The sequence below is a fragment of the Zalophus californianus genome, chromosome 5, assembly GCF_009762305.2.
Source record: "Zalophus californianus isolate mZalCal1 chromosome 5, mZalCal1.pri.v2, whole genome shotgun sequence".
Classification (NCBI taxonomy): Eukaryota; Metazoa; Chordata; class Mammalia; order Carnivora; family Otariidae; genus Zalophus; species Zalophus californianus.
The window spans coordinates 125,573,721-125,591,300 of record NC_045599.1 but is presented as its reverse complement, the minus strand read 5'-3'; the positions used below and the strand labels follow the sequence as shown (position 1 = coordinate 125,591,300).

At 42.3% G+C, this 17,580-nt stretch overlaps 1 protein-coding gene across 3 annotated transcripts in view; it reads left to right on the top strand.

Annotated features, from left to right (window-relative positions):
* Nucleotides 1–17,580, top strand: part of SLC1A3 (solute carrier family 1 member 3) — a 77,345-nt gene that overhangs the window by 11,413 nt on the left and 48,352 nt on the right. For all 3 annotated transcript variants that reach the window (XM_027605846.1, XM_027605845.2, XM_027605847.1), the window contains one exon: nucleotides 9,891–10,028. In XM_027605846.1, the coding sequence (XP_027461647.1) occupies nucleotides 9,891–10,028 (138 nt within the window). The remainder of the gene's footprint in view (nucleotides 1–9,890; nucleotides 10,029–17,580) is intronic.

Here is a 17,580-nt window from a genome sequence, read left to right as displayed (position 1 = left end):
CCAGGCATGCTGAATTCAGTCAGATTAAAAAAAAGAAAAAAAAAGTGAGCCAATTTTTTTTGCTTATTTATTTTGTTATTTTATTTATGAAATACATTTACATTGCCCAAAATAAAAAAGTACAAAAAGATATAAATACCTTGTTATCAGTTTCTTGTGTGCCTTTAGAATTATTTTATGAGTATAAAAATAAGTACATATCTATCTCTTTTTTGCCTTTTGTATACAAATGCTGGCATAATATATATAGCCTGCTTTACATCTTACTTTTTTAACTGTACAATATACCTTGGATATCGTGCCTTATTCGCGCATAAAAAGCCTCCTCCTTCTCTCTTGGGGGTGCATTAGATGGGTGTACCATCACCTATTTAAGCAATTCCCAATGAATGGGCACTTACATGATTTCCAACTTTTAGATATATTTGTTAAATGGTACGATGAATAATCCTGTACAAAAGTTATTTCCCCCAGGTAAAGTGTATCTGTGGGAAACATCCCCAGAATTGACACTGCACTTACAGTTTCTACTCAGTCATAACACTATTTTATTTTTTACCAGAAAGGAATGCACCAGGTGCTAATGATTTTAGTAGAATATTTTTTAAATGACCATGGATTGGACATTTGAAAGACCTATAGGATTATTTGCAAATTTAATTGCCACTTCACATAGCCTATGTTAGTGCAGTTTTAGGCAGAAAGCACAGGCTTTTCAGAACTCCTAGGGTTCTTTTTTTTTAAGATTTTATTTATTTATTTGACAGGGACACAGTGAGAGAGGGAACACAAGCAGGAGGAGTGGGAGAGGGAGAAGCAGGCTTCCCGCTGAGCAGGGAGCCCGATGCAGGACTCGATGCGGGGCTCAATTCCAGGACCCTGGGATCATAACCTGAGCCTAAGGCAGACACTTAACGACTGAACCACCCAGGCGCCCCTCCTAGGGTCCTTCTGATAGATTTGTCTTCTCTGAGTTGCTTGCCATGTGGATTTGTCTGCATCAGTTACCCAGGGCTGGTTTCCCCTGGGCACCACTGGTAGAACAAGGCTGGAGCAGGTATTTCCCACCTCCAGCAACAGGAAATACCAAAGGACAAAAGAATGAGCCAAGCCAGGGCCCAAATCTCTGTAGGATGTGGGAACAGAGGAGTGGGGGAGGGTTGAAAGGTTGCCTCCCACAAAGTAGCTTCTCTCCAGGAAATGCCTGGAAGTTTGGGGTGAAACCAAAGACAGGGAGCAGCAGACCCTGAGCAGGTAAAGTCACCATTACACCCTTGCCCTTCTTGTAAAAATAAACCAATGGAACTTTATGCCCACCGGTTCATCAGGCTTGCTTGAGACGGACTTATGACTTCTCCAGCTTGGGCTACACGCTAGCCCAGTTCTAAAATAGAAACTTCTATTTGATCTCTCAAATAATTATTTATTGTCTACCTGTCATAATAACTATAATGGCCAAGTTGACAAAGCATTTTTTGACGTGTTAAAAAATGCTTTCCTACATCTTATCAAGGACTTTAGAATTCATGAGAAGAAACAAGATACATTCATAATATAGCAGCTAAGATTTATAATGCTTTCAGTTTACATGGTTCTTTTAAACTCAGAAACTTTCACCGAGAATATTAAAGTTCAAGAAGATTTTAGATACTGCCTGTTCTGATTTATCCCTCCCATGTTGCGGACCACAAAAAAAAAAAAAGGGGGGTCCAAAGAGATGACATGATTTGAAGACTAAACTGTGGAAATGGGCAGACCTCAGTTTGCAACCCCATTCTGCCAACATCAGTCACTGGCCCTGTCTCCTAGAACAAGAGGCTTCCTCTTTCAAGGGTTCAGTCTCCTCCTCTATAAGAGGGCAATATTAAATCCTGCATGTTTGATATGAAGATTCAATCTTTTAAGTCAAGTACCCACCAGCATCATTTGCTGGCAACGTCAGACCCAGACCTCATCTCTGAAATCTCAGTCCATGATCTTTCTAGAGCCTCACACTGGCTCTCTTTCATATTCAAAAAAAATCAAGCCGTGTGGAAGAAACAGGAATCAGGAGCTATCACTCCTGGTTTGTGAATCTAAAAACCTAAGCTGTATGAGAAATCGAGGTTCAGTTGAGACCCAGTTTCACAGATCACGAGAGAGAAATCACGGTTTGGAGGAAGGGGTGTTCCTGAGGGTTACCCACTGGGCTCACAGAACACAGTGGGAAACGGGATTTACTGTGAAGCACAGAGCAAAGCGATTCCTCCAAATTCCTCCATTCAGTAAAAGTGTGCAGCACGGTGGAGGGGGGGGGTGGCCAGGACCTGCCGGGTGTGGATCATCTGAAAGAGAACTAAGCCATGCTGCTTGTTCATTCATTCAGCAATACACTGAGCACCTACTATGTGTCAGGCACTGTTTCAAGGGCTTATCAGAACAAAAACAAATACCTCAGGAAAGAAAAATCTGGATCTCTTGGAGCATGTATTTGAGGAGGCAGAGACAACAATAAACAGCAAGCACACGAAATTAGAAAATTATATTGCGTTTTGGAAAGTGATAAGAACTCCTGAAACAAAGCCAGCCAAGGGAGAAGGAAGTTCAGGGTAGGTTGCAATAAGAAGCTGACATTGGAATGAAGTCTGGAAGTAAACATGGGAACCCCTGCGAAGAGTGTCCCAGGCAGGAAGCAGAGCCAGCACCAGGCCCATAAAGCGGGATCATGTCTGATGGTGGAGCAACAACCAGGAGGCAAATGTTGAAACAGGGTGGGTGGAGGGGTGGGGGGTGAGTTCTGAATACGGTGAAGCTGGGGAAGCAGGCCAGGGGCAGCCATCACAAGGCTTTGGGCTTTTACCCCACGTGATGTAGGGAGCCATGAGGGGACAGAGAGGAACAACGCTCTCTGGCTTGGGTTTTGGAAATACCTCTGGGTAGTATGTCAGGGGGAGGCTGTAGGACAGCAAAGCAGAAGCAGGGAGACCAGTTGGAAGGCTATGCGATAGGCCCAGGCAAGAAGGAGGGTGATGTGTGAGTCTTGGAGCATTCTTCCTTTATAAATTAGGAAGAAAAAAAAAATGAGGCCTAAGAAAGATCACATTAAGAGTTAAAGGCAGGGCTAGGACTACAATCGCAACATCATTCATTCACCAAACATCTATAGAGCATCTTCTCTATGCATGTGTTTACACCACAGGAGAAGCCCTTGATAAAGAGGCCAAAAGACGTTTACACGTTGGACAGCCCCTAACCGCCCAGGGCAGCTCACTTGTGTGTGGGTGGGACCCGTGACTTGCTTCCAACCAATAGAACGTGGCAAAAGTGGTGGATTCATTCCTGTGCTTTTGTTGCCTCATACATTGATCATTGTAGCCTTGAGACAAAGTAGTGCTGGTCTTTTGTTGTTCTTATTGTTGCTACATAAATGAAAAGATCCTACCTGGGAAATAGTAGTATTTTGTCACATAAAACCAGTGTGTGCTATCAACAGAAATTTTGAAATCATTATTTTCCTCGTGCCATCTTGCATATGAGTGAACAGCATCGGTGCCCTTTCTGGCTAAAGATCTGCAGGCCAAGCTTATTCTGGGTAGGAGTTTGAATGTCCACTGACTGGTTTGCAGGGTCAATGTTAGAAGAGCTCATTGGCTCATCCTGGGTGGACATTTGGTAGTTTTCATAGGGTGGCCTCAAAATGAAAAATCTTCCTTTCAAGATCGGTGCCACTATTACTTTTAGATTCCCTTTGGGCATTTGAGCTCTTTGGGAGCAACCTGTCTTTTTCCTGGAGAATTTTGTATGGTGAGCAGTACTTCTAGAAAGCTTTGGTCTGCCAATCTGTTCGTGACAGTTTGGAGATAGGGTGGGGGAACTTGAGTAAAATTTTACTGTTTCAAACTCCAATGTTTATCAAAAGTTAAAAGTTGAATCAGTCCAAATTTTACTTCCAATTATGCCTCATTTTTCTACTCTTACATATTTTCTGGCTTCTTAATATTTTCATTAATTTTATCAGATTAAATATGGGCCAAATTCTTAAAAGATGTCTTTGGCTTTTAACTTGCTATTCGTGCCTGGCTTTCAAAAGGAAGCCTGTGGTGATGTGTTCTTTCTGAGGCTCTAGTATGCACATTGCCTCTTAGTTTAGAAAAGCGAAGTGATATTTAATCTTCCAAAGAAGTGTTTGTGGTATAGACCCTCTAGGGGAAACAGTGAACCCCTGAAGGACTCACTTCTTGAGCTCTTTGTATTAGGAGAACATCTTTAAACAAAAATGCATCTTTGTTTATCAAATTCAGCCAGCACAGTTCATTTTGATCACCTCCAACGTTCCAGTTAAGACATTTCCTAGATTCCAAAAATCCGGTAAAATACCAAAACAGGAATGATAGAAGACTGTTGACTGAGAATGAGCAATCCGAATTGAACTGTGACATCCGTGTATTATATAATGTCGCCAAACTACAAAGTGTACTTCAGCTGTAACAAATCCCATGGGGAGGTTATTTTGATTTTTATCGTTGTTTTTGCAGAGTAATCAATAATAAAGGATCTGTTCTCTTGCATTAAAGATCTGGTGGCCATCAAGGTTTTTATTAGCTCTGGGAACCTCAGTCAATGCAATTCAAGGACGTACAGAGGCCGTGAGGGAGCAGCTTTAGCACACTGAAGAAGGCCAGCCCCCCGCCCTGTTGCCTCTAACTGGTCGGAAGGGCAGAGAGTAGAGGCCTCTGAGAAATCTGTGCATCAGGATGTGAGGATGTTTCAGGGAAGACTCGTTTCATCGCTGGGCTGCATAATCAGAAACCTGAACTGCTTACCCCAAAAAAGCAGTCTTCGCATTCAGAGCCCTTGCTCCTCTTGATTTGACAGCCGGCTGACCTTACCACCCTGGCCTCACCTCTAATGCTGCCTGGCAGAGCAAAAGCCAAAAAAAAAAAAAAAAAAAAAAGTCTTTTGTTTATTCATTCAACAAATGAAGTGAAAAAAGCTGGATGTTGACTTCATTAAGTAACACCAACAAAATCTTTGCCCACCTCAGGCTCTATGTTAGTTAAACTAATTCGAAATGGAACAAAAAGGTAGGCGAAATAAACTTGCGTCCTAAACTTAGGCTCTTTAAATTAGTACCATGACTGTTGAGAGGCGAGGAGTACAGCAGAGTAGGTGAGGGTCCAGGCTCTGGAGCTGGAGAGCCTGGGTGTGAAGCCCACCTCAGCCATTCCCCTGGCATTGGGGAAGCAGCTTGACCCCTCTCTGCATTGACCGTGGCCCCAACCTGTACTGGCTGTGAGGTTTTGGCAATTTACCTACCCTCTCGATGACTCCAATTCTTCATCTGTGAGGTGTAGGTAATACTGTTCCTGGCCTCTGTGGTTCTGCAATGTGCTCGTGAGGGCTCAGCATCTTGCATGTACTCGATGACTGCAAGCTATTGTCATTAAACATGGGAGCCTGAAGCATGTTTTCACTTCATGTCCTTTCCAGCTTTGTTACCGATGGTTTCCAAGGATTACGATGTGTGAAGTGGGGTGAAGAGGCAAGCTATTTTAATTAATAAGTTTTATGTCAGTTGAGTTAAATCATTCCACCAAAAGGGATTTGGTGGATTCATTTTAAACAGTGATCTAGTACTATGATAACCATATTGGGACCTACTATGGGTTTCAGCATGGACTGGGTGCCTCTGGGACATCGCTAGCAGATCCAAGATTATTACTCAAGTGCTTCCAGAGTTCAGGAAGTAGGAATGCTAAAGACCCAGGAGCCAGGTTGATTTGAGAACTGTCCTCAGGCCCTGGCTACAAGGATAGGTCTGTGTTTGAGAGGCATTAGAGTGTAGTAGAAAGAGCTCTGGGTTTTCTTTAAAATTCCTGAGTCAAGCCCTTACTAATTCACTAGCAAGTTAACTAGCTTCTGAGCATCAATCAGTGTATTCATTTTTTTTAAATAGACGTGATAGTATCTACCTCATAAAGTTGTGATGAGGATCAGGCCACCATTGAGCCCATTAAGGGTTCAATAAATATTCCCCTTCCCAACGTAATCTCCTCTTTCCTAGGAGTAGAAATGGCTCACTTGGTAAACTCAGAGAGAGTAAACAGATCAAAGCTTAGTCAGGGGCAAAACTGATTCAAAGAGTATTTGCAATGTGCTATCCCTCTAAACAACTCTTCTCTTCAAAGCTTTTGACCTGAAACTATCCCTTATGAAGAAATAAATGGTGACTCCTATCTGCTGTCCCAACTATAAAGAAGAGCTTTAAGAAAACGGAGGTTCCGTATTGGGGAATGTAAAGAAACTGAGACATTCTAGAGTAGCTGATGCCAGGACTATGCTTCCAAGCAAGAAGCTTGTTGACTGGAAAAACAGAAGAAAAATATCACCTCTTGAGACTCTGCCCCCTGGCTGTTTTCCTGCTGCTCTGGTAGACATCTACCTGGTGGACTGGAGTTAAGAGACATCATTCATCACTGCCCAGGACTCACTCACTGAGCTGGCCTACTTCCCCTCCTAGCACCTAAATGAAAATTGGTGGCACTGGATAAATGTGGGATTTGATGGGGGGAGAGGAGAGAAAGTACATAGAGCTCCCAGAGAGAGAGAGAGAGTCTGGCTACGGCTGCTGTGGCTGTAGAGAGAAGAATACAATCAGTGTTGGCGAAGGTTAGACTTTGGGAAACGGGATCTAATGCACCTAGTATTTGGAAAGATTAATCCCCTTCCTTCATCAATATTGGCTTGTCTCTTCCTCCTAGGACCTGTATCATTCTAAATGATAACTTAAATAATTTAAATTTCTTAACCAACTTAAATAATTTAACTAACAAATACCTTCTGGACTAGCCAGGATCCTACCCATCCTTGGAAACAGTGTTATATTTGAGTAAATACATTTCTAATGAAACAGCCAACTTAGAAATGAACTTGTAAAACCAAGCCTGGTCTTAAATTGTTATTTGGTTATTAGATATCTAAAATTCCTAATATCTTGATATGGTCAAATCCCAGGTGACCAAAATGAGTTTCTTGTGTCTATTGTGCACATTTTATGTTATAATTGAATGACAAGTGTTTAAATGCATTTAAATAAAGATCAGAAAACAATCAATTCCAGTAAAATTATGTTTAATTGGAAGTAAAGTAAGGTTTATGAATACTTACTTATTTACTTACTTATAAGATGAAGCAGTTATTTCAGTGTGACTTGGTCTTTATTTAAGTAGGCAGGAAAAAACTAGATGTTATCAGTGCCTTTTAGAATTCCTATGTGCTGTTGATGATGCGGTGTGCAATAATGCACACTGAAAGTTAGAATTAAATGCCTTACCCCAAACGAAGTTCCAGGAAGATTAAAGCTTCAATATTTTAAAACAAAGCAAGCAAACAATCAAAGAAGGAAAAATGAATTAAAGATTTATCTAACTTGGGAAGAAGGAGGGAGATTAAAGTATATAACTCTTGAAGAAATCTCCTAATAAAAAAGGTGTGCAGACTTTATTTTATAAAAATGCAAAATACCTGTGTATTTTAGAGTAATAATATATGGCCAGCAATTAGAAAAACAGAGCAAATATTTTACACATAGGCAAAGGGTAGTTATCTTTATTATGCAAAGAATTTATAACCAAATACACACATATACACATATAAACTCTTCAACTATTAGGATTTAGTAAATGCTTAGAGAATACACAATTAGGAGAAATGGTTGACCTCATTAGATGTTAAGTAAATTGAAAGGAAATAAGAAACATGTACTATTTACTCATCACATTCACAAATTTTGTTTAACAATTTTTTATGATAATTCTCTCAGCTCCTAGCAATAGAGATAATACTACAGCCTTCTCATTCACTAACAAAGCATTGAACTGAGGGGCCACCCCACTGGGAAAACAATTTGATAACATCAATCAAGGTCATCATAGTTTTCAATGCACAGGTTTCCTTTCTCTAAACTGCACTAAAAAAATATTCCTAGCTCTAAAACAGCTTTCATACATCCATCATGGTGTTCTTCATAAAAGTGGAAAAATGCTAACCAACCTAACTGCTCAACAACAAAGGAAGTATTAAGTAAATTTGGTACAATCATTGGATCTGATATCATGAGGCTAAAAGGGATGCTTATGGTGACTGTATATGAAAAGTATATTCTGTGTGATTTCCATATATTTAGCTCTGTATGAGAACATTCTGAAAAGAAACTCACAGAAGCCCTAACAGTGGTTGTTAAGCTCTGCTGGAGAGGTAGGTAGTCTGGGAGGTGGTCAGGAATGTGAGCTCCGAGTCCAAATGCCTGGGTTTAAATCCCAGCTCCGTCACTTGAGTCGCTTTTTGACTTTGGTATTGAATAGCTATTGGAATCTGGCAAGTTCGAAGTTCACTGTGATTAGATTTCTCCATCAGTGCTTTGACGATAAAATAATACCTACCTCCGGAGGGTTTTTGTGAGGATTAAGTATACATACCAACACAAGTAAAACACTGACAATGCTTGGCGTATGGCAGGAGCTCAGTGAGCATTAGCTATTTGCTGTTTAAGTGGTAGAACCAATAGAGGCAGGCTTTTGCCTCTCTTTTCTGTGTTTTCCAAATCCCCTTTTCTCTCTTGAACATATTATTGTTGCATTGGGAAAATGCGATAAATATTTTCCCAAAGGCCCTGAAAACTGGATCAGCCAGATTTTCTAGCCACATAGACTCAGACTCCTCCTTGGAACATCACAGTATATAATCAAAGAATGGATACTTCATGGTTGCTGAGACCCAAGAAATGAAATTGGAGTTGCTGTGACAGCTGAAATGAACTTTGTGCCTCATTTCCTAAGAGAAGAAGCCCATTTCATAAGAAGTTAGGATGATTCAGTTTCCTTAAAGAACTGCTTGCTTCCTTTGGAAAAACTTATGTCTACCCAGTATTCTCTCCCCCTTCCCCAACCTCTAGCTTCTAGGTAACTCAATATTTCTCTGTAGCTCACATGTTTTAGTAATAGCAGGACAGAAATTTAGAAAATATTTACAATACTGGAATAAGTACATTTTCTTGGGCAATGAAAGTAAATTAGGGAAGGGGGAGGGAGTAAATTTATTCAATGTGTTTGTTGATTTCTGAACACTTCAAAAGCTATCGTGCATAATTTAATTTACAGATAAACTTATTTTTTAAATATATTTTAAAGTTCCAGGAGCAGAAGGAAAATTAAGGGGAAAATTGCCTTCTCTTTCTCTTACTCCCCCCTAAGTTTTCAGGGAAAAATTTTGGAAAAAAGTCTCTGCTCATTTTGGAGTCTTCTTTTGCCAGCAACTAACAAGTCTGTACAATACAGTTGCCAAGGTAATACCAAGACCATGTAGACAGAAAGCATGGTGTGCAGACAGGGAGATGATGAAAATGGATTAACAATGTGAACAAGAGGAATTTTTTTAATTGGAAAAAAATAAAATTACACTACCCTTTATAAGTGGTTATGCTAGCAGTCCTAACATCTGTTGTTACAAAGGAAATTCATTATGGGTTTTTTTTTTCCTATATTGCCTTGTTCATGGATATATATGATTTGTCTCCTAGTTATGCCCCTATCTTTGTAACTCTGTACTGAGCCATGTCAAAATGGGTTCTACTGCATTCAAGTTAGACAAAGAAATTTTTCATTTGCTGAAGCCAATAACATTTTTTCTCTAAGTTCTGCTGAAAGCCCTGGACTCAGCCAGACCCTTCCAGACTACAACCAAAGAGACAGGAATACCCCTTGCTCCTAAGGCTGCACAAATATTTGCTGCTTAAATAAATGTACTCTTGTCTGACAGCAGTGACCATCAGCTAAATAGTTCCTCATTTCTCTAGGACTATGTCTTCAGTTTTAAAAAAGACTCAGTTTTTCTCCGTTTCCTCCCCCCTTCAGGTACAATCCTTGGATTTACCCTCCGACCCTACAAAATGAGCTACCGGGAAGTCAAGTACTTCTCCTTTCCTGGGGAACTTCTGATGAGGATGTTACAGATGCTGGTGTTACCGCTTATCATCTCCAGTCTTGTCACAGGTACCCTATGCAGTATGGTTTTCTTCCTTTTTTTTTTTTTTTAAAGTGTGCTTATTGCAAAAGATCGCTTAGAAAAGCAAACACGTTAGGTTTCTGCTGGATGCATGCTCTGTTCTAGAAAAAAAAAAAGTCCCTTCAAAATGATGGAAAGGAGGCTTTAGTAATGCATGAATGATTGTAACTCTCGTATTTTACCAATCACAAGAGGAAACGGATTTGAACAACCACGTAATCTGGTCTGCCTCACTACAAAAGAGGCACCTTGCTAAACACTACACAACCAGCCTTCTCTGACCACAGCGATATAGTTGACAACAGCGTACAACAGGTCTGTTTTCTCACCCTCTTATCCCACCCAGATAACATCTGGTTGGACAGCCTATTAGCTATTGATGCAAGAATGCTTGTTCTCAGAGCCACCAGGACTTGAGCGGGAGCCTTCTTGGAAGCCTCATCAAGAGGTAATACCCACAACACACGCACCAACTCTGCTGCTACCAACACTTTATCTTTTCCTGGTGAACCCGCATGATTTCATTTCCTTCTCCAGTTGTCCCCCACCCCTGTTACCTTTTACGCTGGTGGGAGAATGGGGAGGGGGCGGGAGATTTCCCCTTCTGGATATTTTGTCCGTTGACACTTGGATTTTCAATGAGTGGAAGCTCTTCAGGGTAGGAGCTATTTTCTGTGACAGTAAGCTAGCTGTTGACTCCTGCATGGGAAATGCTTCAGGAGTCATTTGTACATGTGACTGGTGAATACCAACAGAGCCAAGAAGTTGCAAAAAAAAGTTACTATCCATTCCTTCCTGCCCACTCTTCTCTTTCCCCACAGCACATCTCTGACATGAAGAAAGAATGTCCATAGACACTGTCCCAGCAGGATGGTTTCTGGGTTTGTAGCTAAAGCCCAGAACTCAGGTACTCCTGAACCTGTTCTCTTTTCCACCCTTGGCTCACTGTCCCTCCTTGGGCACATCACTCCCCCTCTATGTGAGCTGGCTCTGAGCATCTTTTCCCCTCCCAGTGAGTTCTCAAGGATATTTATAATCTCTTTTCAAGATCTCTGTGTAGTAAGAACTTCATAGCACAACTCAAAAGTCATGGGGCAAGATTCTGACTACTACATGCCTGGGAGGGCTAGCCTTCCTGGGACAGGAACTATGTCAGCTTTTCTCCCAATGCCTCCCGGATCTCTACTGGCTTCCATTGTTCAGGTCTTTAAACAAGTGATTGCCTGTACACAAGTCTCCCATTGGAGGAGAAAGTGCCCATAAAATAATCATGTAGGCAGGATGATGGGGGTGCTTGTCACCGAAGTGACCTGGCCCATTGCTGACCAGGGGTAACCATAGCAGCCCCAGCTCTTATCAGAGAAGCTAGATTAATGCTGATGTGAGCTTACATTCTCATTTTCTTATCCACGTATTAACATTTTTCTGGGAAGCAAGTTCTTGCAGTAGCACTAAGAGGACGGAATACACTCACATGTGTCATTTTATCTAGTGGAGCAGGGCATCCCTCTTGCTCAGTCCTACTGGCTGGCGTCTGACTTGAGTCACTGCGGTCTTCCTGGACACAAACTTGAGGGGTTCTGGATTCCTCTATACTGTCTCTTCAAGGGTGAGACCAGGGTTTAGAGGCTTCTGCTTTCTGGTAATTGTGCTAAAAACCCACTGTGTCACTCGTTCTAAGAGGAAGACCTCATTTGGTACAATTAGGGAAAATATTACTTCCCCTTAGTAGCAGTCTTACTTGACAGTTAGCTCAAAGTGGATTTTCCTGATGTTTTCTAACCCTTAGTACACCAACTTTATTGAAGGAATGCAAATTTCATTGAATGATTTTGCAAGAAAAAAAACACTATGTTGCAGTCAGTCCCTTTGCATGGTTGAAAAGAAATTTGTGGGTAAGCGGTGGAAAAACTAGCAACATTTATAATATTGAAAGGAATTATAAGCTGCAAGCAACCAATACCAAATGCACTTTTAAAATGTAACCCAATTGCAAGTTGGGGATGCTGCCACTTGGGACCATGAAAGAGTCTCAGCCCTTTTCCAGGACTGTTTTAAGATAAGGGACATAATTTAGTTTGCCAAAGATCTTTTTAAAGTGTTAACCTCAAAGCACTAATTTCCAAGCTACATAGTATTTTGGATACTTATGCGCAATTACGATGAGTGATTGATTCAATAAGACTTTCCTTCAGGGTTTTAAATACAGTGATTCTAAACCAAAAGGGGGGCAAGAGGGTATGACCCAATGGGAATGAGGAACAGAGTGGGGGGACTTCTGCAGATTGCATGCATCCCTGGAGGACCCCTGTGTGTGTTGGGAGATGCTAGAGAATGTGGAGAAAGTGTCAGAGAATGTGTTGCCTAGGAAGGGAACAAAGTCAGAGCCATTATTTTAGAATGGAAAAGCAAACTCAAATGCCTCCCACGGCCAAGCAGGTGAGATTATATATGAAGCTGCCCTTTCAGGCTACTTTTTGTTTTCTTACTTTGGTAGAGGCATGGATACAGAAAAATAGTTTTCTTAGACAGGAGAAGTAACAGGGACAAGCGTGATGATAAGCGGAAAGTGATCTAGCTACAGAATAGTGTAGACAAGGGACAAAATTTTTGCCATCTGTCAAATCTGCTGATTTTTCAAGAGAGTCCAGAAATTAAAAAATTTTTGAGAACCTCCAGATTTTTCAATGTTGTTACAATTAACAGAACAAAACACTGCAACCCAAACAAAGCTCATCTGCAGGCCCAAACCAACTCTTGGGCTACCAATATAGGAACTCAGGTTTGAACGTCGGTGCTACTCCTTGTAAGAGATGCACTGCTACCCGGGTGCACCCATGGATCACTGGGTTTCCCTTATGACCTTCTTCAACTATTGACAGCTCCTTGCCAAAGCTCCACTCGACATGATATTACTAAACACCACATTTATTCCCACCTGAACGAATAGCCATTAGAAAACTTCTCTCTATCTTCTGGGCATAACCTCATTGTGTCAGAGCTGTGCCGATCTTTCCTGCACCTGACGGGAACACCAGAATCAGAACTCAGGGCTCATGCTCCCCTAGATATATTTCCCAGTGGGAAAATATCTGACAGGCTCACTGCCTTTAAGTCGAAACTCGCAGAGTTTCTTCAGACAGAAATTGAAATGCTCGAAACCCTTATTGCATTTATTGGATTAAGTATTTTGTTTTAGGAGATTCTGTACATTTAATTATATTAAAGTCCTATTTAAACTCAGAAATCTAAGTTAGGTTTTTGTACTTGAAACATCCACGTTTGTGAATTGGGGCTCTAAAGCTCCAATAAGCCGTGTCCTCCTCTTCCCAAATTTGAAATTCCAATCTTTCCGAATACCCTTGGTGTGTGTTAGCATTCCAGAGCTGCCAGAGAGAAGCTGGGAGCAAGCCTAATGGCTGGATTTGTACTCAAGTACCTGTGTTTCTGAACAAGAAGAGTAAGTCTGTGCCAACACACCACACAATAAAATAGAGCTTTGGTGCCAATTTCTATTGATTTGGTCAGCATAGGCAGCCAAGCTAGATATTTCATGCCAGAAATATGAGTTGGTTTGGCTGGTTTAGCCTGATTAAATTTACTGGATAATAATTAAACTCCATTTCAGGTTGTGCTTTGTAGACACAACTATCACCTCCTCCTTCATCTTTTCAGAAAACTAGTACTTTCTTCTTTTCTCATCTAAATGTGTATTCCTCCTCAATTACTGAACTCACACTGTGTCTCCAGCTTTCTGGAAGCGGGGAGCATCACTTGACCAATGATCTCTGTGGCGTTGGGTATAGTGTAAGTAAAAGGGGAGTAGTAGGGGAAGGCCAACAGCAATAGAGTGGGGGCAGTGTCTGGGGCCCATGGCAGGGCACTCTGGAGTTGAGGCTATGAGATGGATGAATTGTATCTTTTAACATTCATTCATTCATTAACAGCTATTTTTTTGAGCTCTTACTATGTCAGACACTGAGCTAGGCACAAGAGAGACATGAACACAAAGATATGGTTCCCCAAGAGGATGTATATTGGGTCGAGAGGGAGAGCTTCCCTGCATCTCTGAAATCACACAATATTTTAAGCAAATCCTAATTCCAACTATGAGGGAATAAGGCTGGCCCTCTATTAGGTAACCTCTCGTTAGGTGACCACAGGCTGAACTCCTCTGAGCGACTGGTTTGTTGCAGCTGATACAACAGCTGGCCCAAACCCAGCCAGTATGAGCAGAGGGTTGGGTCCAGGTCAGTGTCCCTACCCCGTCATGTGACATCTGAAGCACTGGGTTAAATTCTGGGAGTGGGGTACAAGGGAGGGCAACCAGGGCAACAAGAAAGACATTTGATTGATTTTAGGAACATGATCTAAAGTCAGACCCAAATCTGACTTTCTGAGTCATGGCATCTCCATCCCAAAGGTATATGGCTACCACCCCTATTCTCATTTCCTTAAAATGTTCTTGAAATCAATATACTTTTCCTCCAATGCTTTAGATCATTACAGAAAGTTCCTGTTAGTTGTCTTGTGGAGATAATAAATTACAATGTAATAAAATTCTGGATTGCTACTATTGCCTGCCAAAGGTTTTGAGAGCCTGAGACCTGGGCTCTCACTGTTTATAAAAAGGTGCCTGGTGGGGGTGGGGCGGGGGGCGGTCCAGGGTGGTGTTAAATGCATTTTAGTACCACAGTAAGACTTACCTTTCCTGTAATACAAGGACTGAAAGAATTGAAAAGAATGACTTTCTCCTTATGTGATTTAATGTTAATTAAGGAGGGGTTTCTGTCCCACCAGAATAAATAAATACCACTGTATTTACTCCACTTTGGAAACACTACTCTGGTCCAACCAGCCTTGGAGTATCTCCTCCAAGTCACTGTCTAGCTTCTGCCTAAACATTCCCAAGGACAAAAGATCTTTGGAAGCCATTTGTCCTTGGGAAACTAACAATTCCGTTTATATCCAAAATCAAACAAACAAGTATTTTTAAATCCAGAAAAACAGAACATTACCTGCCTCCCTGTACTTCCTCCCCCATGTGACAAGCTCTGAGACATGCCACGTATTCCGTAGGCAGCTTCCTCCCCAATCTATTGACCAGTGTAGTCGGTGGAACATAGCACTTAACCATCGTTAAGGCCAACAAGCTTCCGTCACCAACAAGGGCTCTTTTGCCTGAGAAAATAAAAGAACAATAAGTGTTGTACCTCAAAGTATATCTCTCTGGCTTCAGAAAAAAATGGCAGTTACAATAAGAATAATCTAAAGGTTTGTCATTTCTTTTAACATGAGAGGGCAAAAAAAAAAAAAAGAACGAGACAATTCCTAATCGATTACCTGGACATGTGAAGGGCTTATTAAGGGCTTGCAAAAATGAAAGCTAAAATCACTTAAGAAAAATTTCTTATTTTAAACTATTGATTATCACAGGCCTGGGCTATAGCTAAGGCCTATTTGAAATACTCCAGGCATTTATATATGAGAAAAGGGACTGTAGACTTCTCCCCTTCTCCCCATGCATACATTTTATAGAAGAAAAAAGTGTCTATCGTAGGTGGGGAGGAGAGTCTTTGGGCCTCCCTTTCATTCTCTGTAAAACGAAGGTGATAACAGTACCTGTGTTGTGAGGATTTATGCCTGGCACAGAGCAGGTGCTCCGTTAGCGGTAACTTTTGGCCATCATAGTAACATCAGTAAGAGCTGTCCTGGTAGTCTGCTTTGTGTAAATTCAAGTTCTAGAGCAAGAGAACCCAGTTTCCATTCAGAGGCATGGCACGAAGCCTCCAGACTGTCTCCTGCCTGTGATCCTCGCCATAATCACTTTCCCATTAAAGGTCAATTTAGGAAACCGTGAAGTTAATCAAGTAACAACACGGGAGCCGGAGAGAATGCCTTCCTCACCACTGGAGCGGATTGGTTTCTGCCCTCCAGCATGGGATGTGATCCCCTTATCCCAGCTGCACAGTTCTAAATATTTTCATGGGTTATACAACTCCGCAGTCTTTCCTGGGAAACTCGGGCCCAGTGTGTGGTACCCCAGAATCCACAGGGCCCCGGGTTCCACACGCTGTGAGCAGAGCCTTGCCCTGCAAACCAAACTTGAGACAAACCGAGTCTCTGTCTCAAGACGCGCACGGTCTTCGTGGTGGCCTGGAAACAAGTCAGCCGGAAAGAAGCCCCAGTGCAGCTCGTTTGAGGCCAATAGGCTGGTCCTGCTTTATTTTCTTTCTAGAGCTGCTCAGAAACATGGAAAGGGAGGCAAGGAATGTCCATCGAGAGAAGGAGGGCATAGGATATAATGGGAAGACCCGTCTGTGGGGTAGAGATCGCCTGGCTTTTTGTTTTTCTTCTCTTTTTTTGCAGCATATTGAAAGGAAATCTGGGTAATTATTTTTTACATTTTATTTAAAAAGATTTTAGTGGATTTGGGGTTTTGTTGGAATGTAGACAAAATCACGTAAGCCTAGCTATCTCAGAAAAAGTCTATGTCTCTGTTACAGACAACTTCATTCAGTAAACATTTGTGGAGACTTTTCCCGTGCCAGCCACTTTTCTAGGACCTGAGGATACCACAACGAGGAAGACAAGGCCCCTGAGCTTAAGGAGTTCGAGTCTGGTTGGGAGAGAGGCCTGGGACTGCCGTGTGACAGGGTAGTGGTGACCTAGGCAGGGAGAGCCCGGTGGGAAACAAAGGACACGGGAGCAATGCAACCATCCCTCTTCCGGACTGTCCAGGGTTCAGGACACTAGTGCTCCCTAGCAGGACACAACTCTGTCAGCGGAAGAGAAGGAGCATCTGTTGTGGTTGTTCCTCATTGTTTTCCTCACACCTGACTCTTTCCCCATGAAATGTAGTAAGAGCCAGGGGTGGGGCCCTGCGAGTTTCCCAACAAAAATCACCTCCCCTCCCCCGCCCCGGGAATGTGGCCTCAAGGATGTGAAGTCTGAGAGAAGAGTCTCCTGACAGGGTTTTGACCACAGAAACTGTCCCTTTCAGGAGGGAGACTTGGAGACTTGAGGCTCTCCTAGCTGGAAGGCACACAGAGGTGATAGGGGGCAGCCTGGCACCCACAGTGGGAACCCCCCGCTCCACACCCCTGGAAGGTAGCTGTCAGCTGTCACCTGAACGTTCCACTCTCAGATGGTCCAAACTGTTGAGAAGTCTGTCTCCTGTAAGGTTCTCACAGTGGTCCTAATTGTGCTATATGGAGCAGAGGAGGATGACAGTTTTTCCAACAGTCCAAAGGACACCTAAACCCAAGCTAAGTGTCCCAGGTCTTCCGAGCCCTTCACCACCCTGGCTGCCCTCCCTTGTAGCCCACTCCCAGAATTGAACCCAGTGCTCCAGATGTCACACGACAGGGTAGGGACCCTGACCTGGACCCAGCCCTCTGCTCACACTGGCTGGGTTTGGGCAAGCTTTTGTATCAGCTGCAACAAACCAGTAGCTCAGAGGAGTTCAGCCTGTGGTCACCTAAGAACTGAGCGTTTGTGGAAACATGTTTGTGGTGTCAAATGTAACAGCTCTTGAGT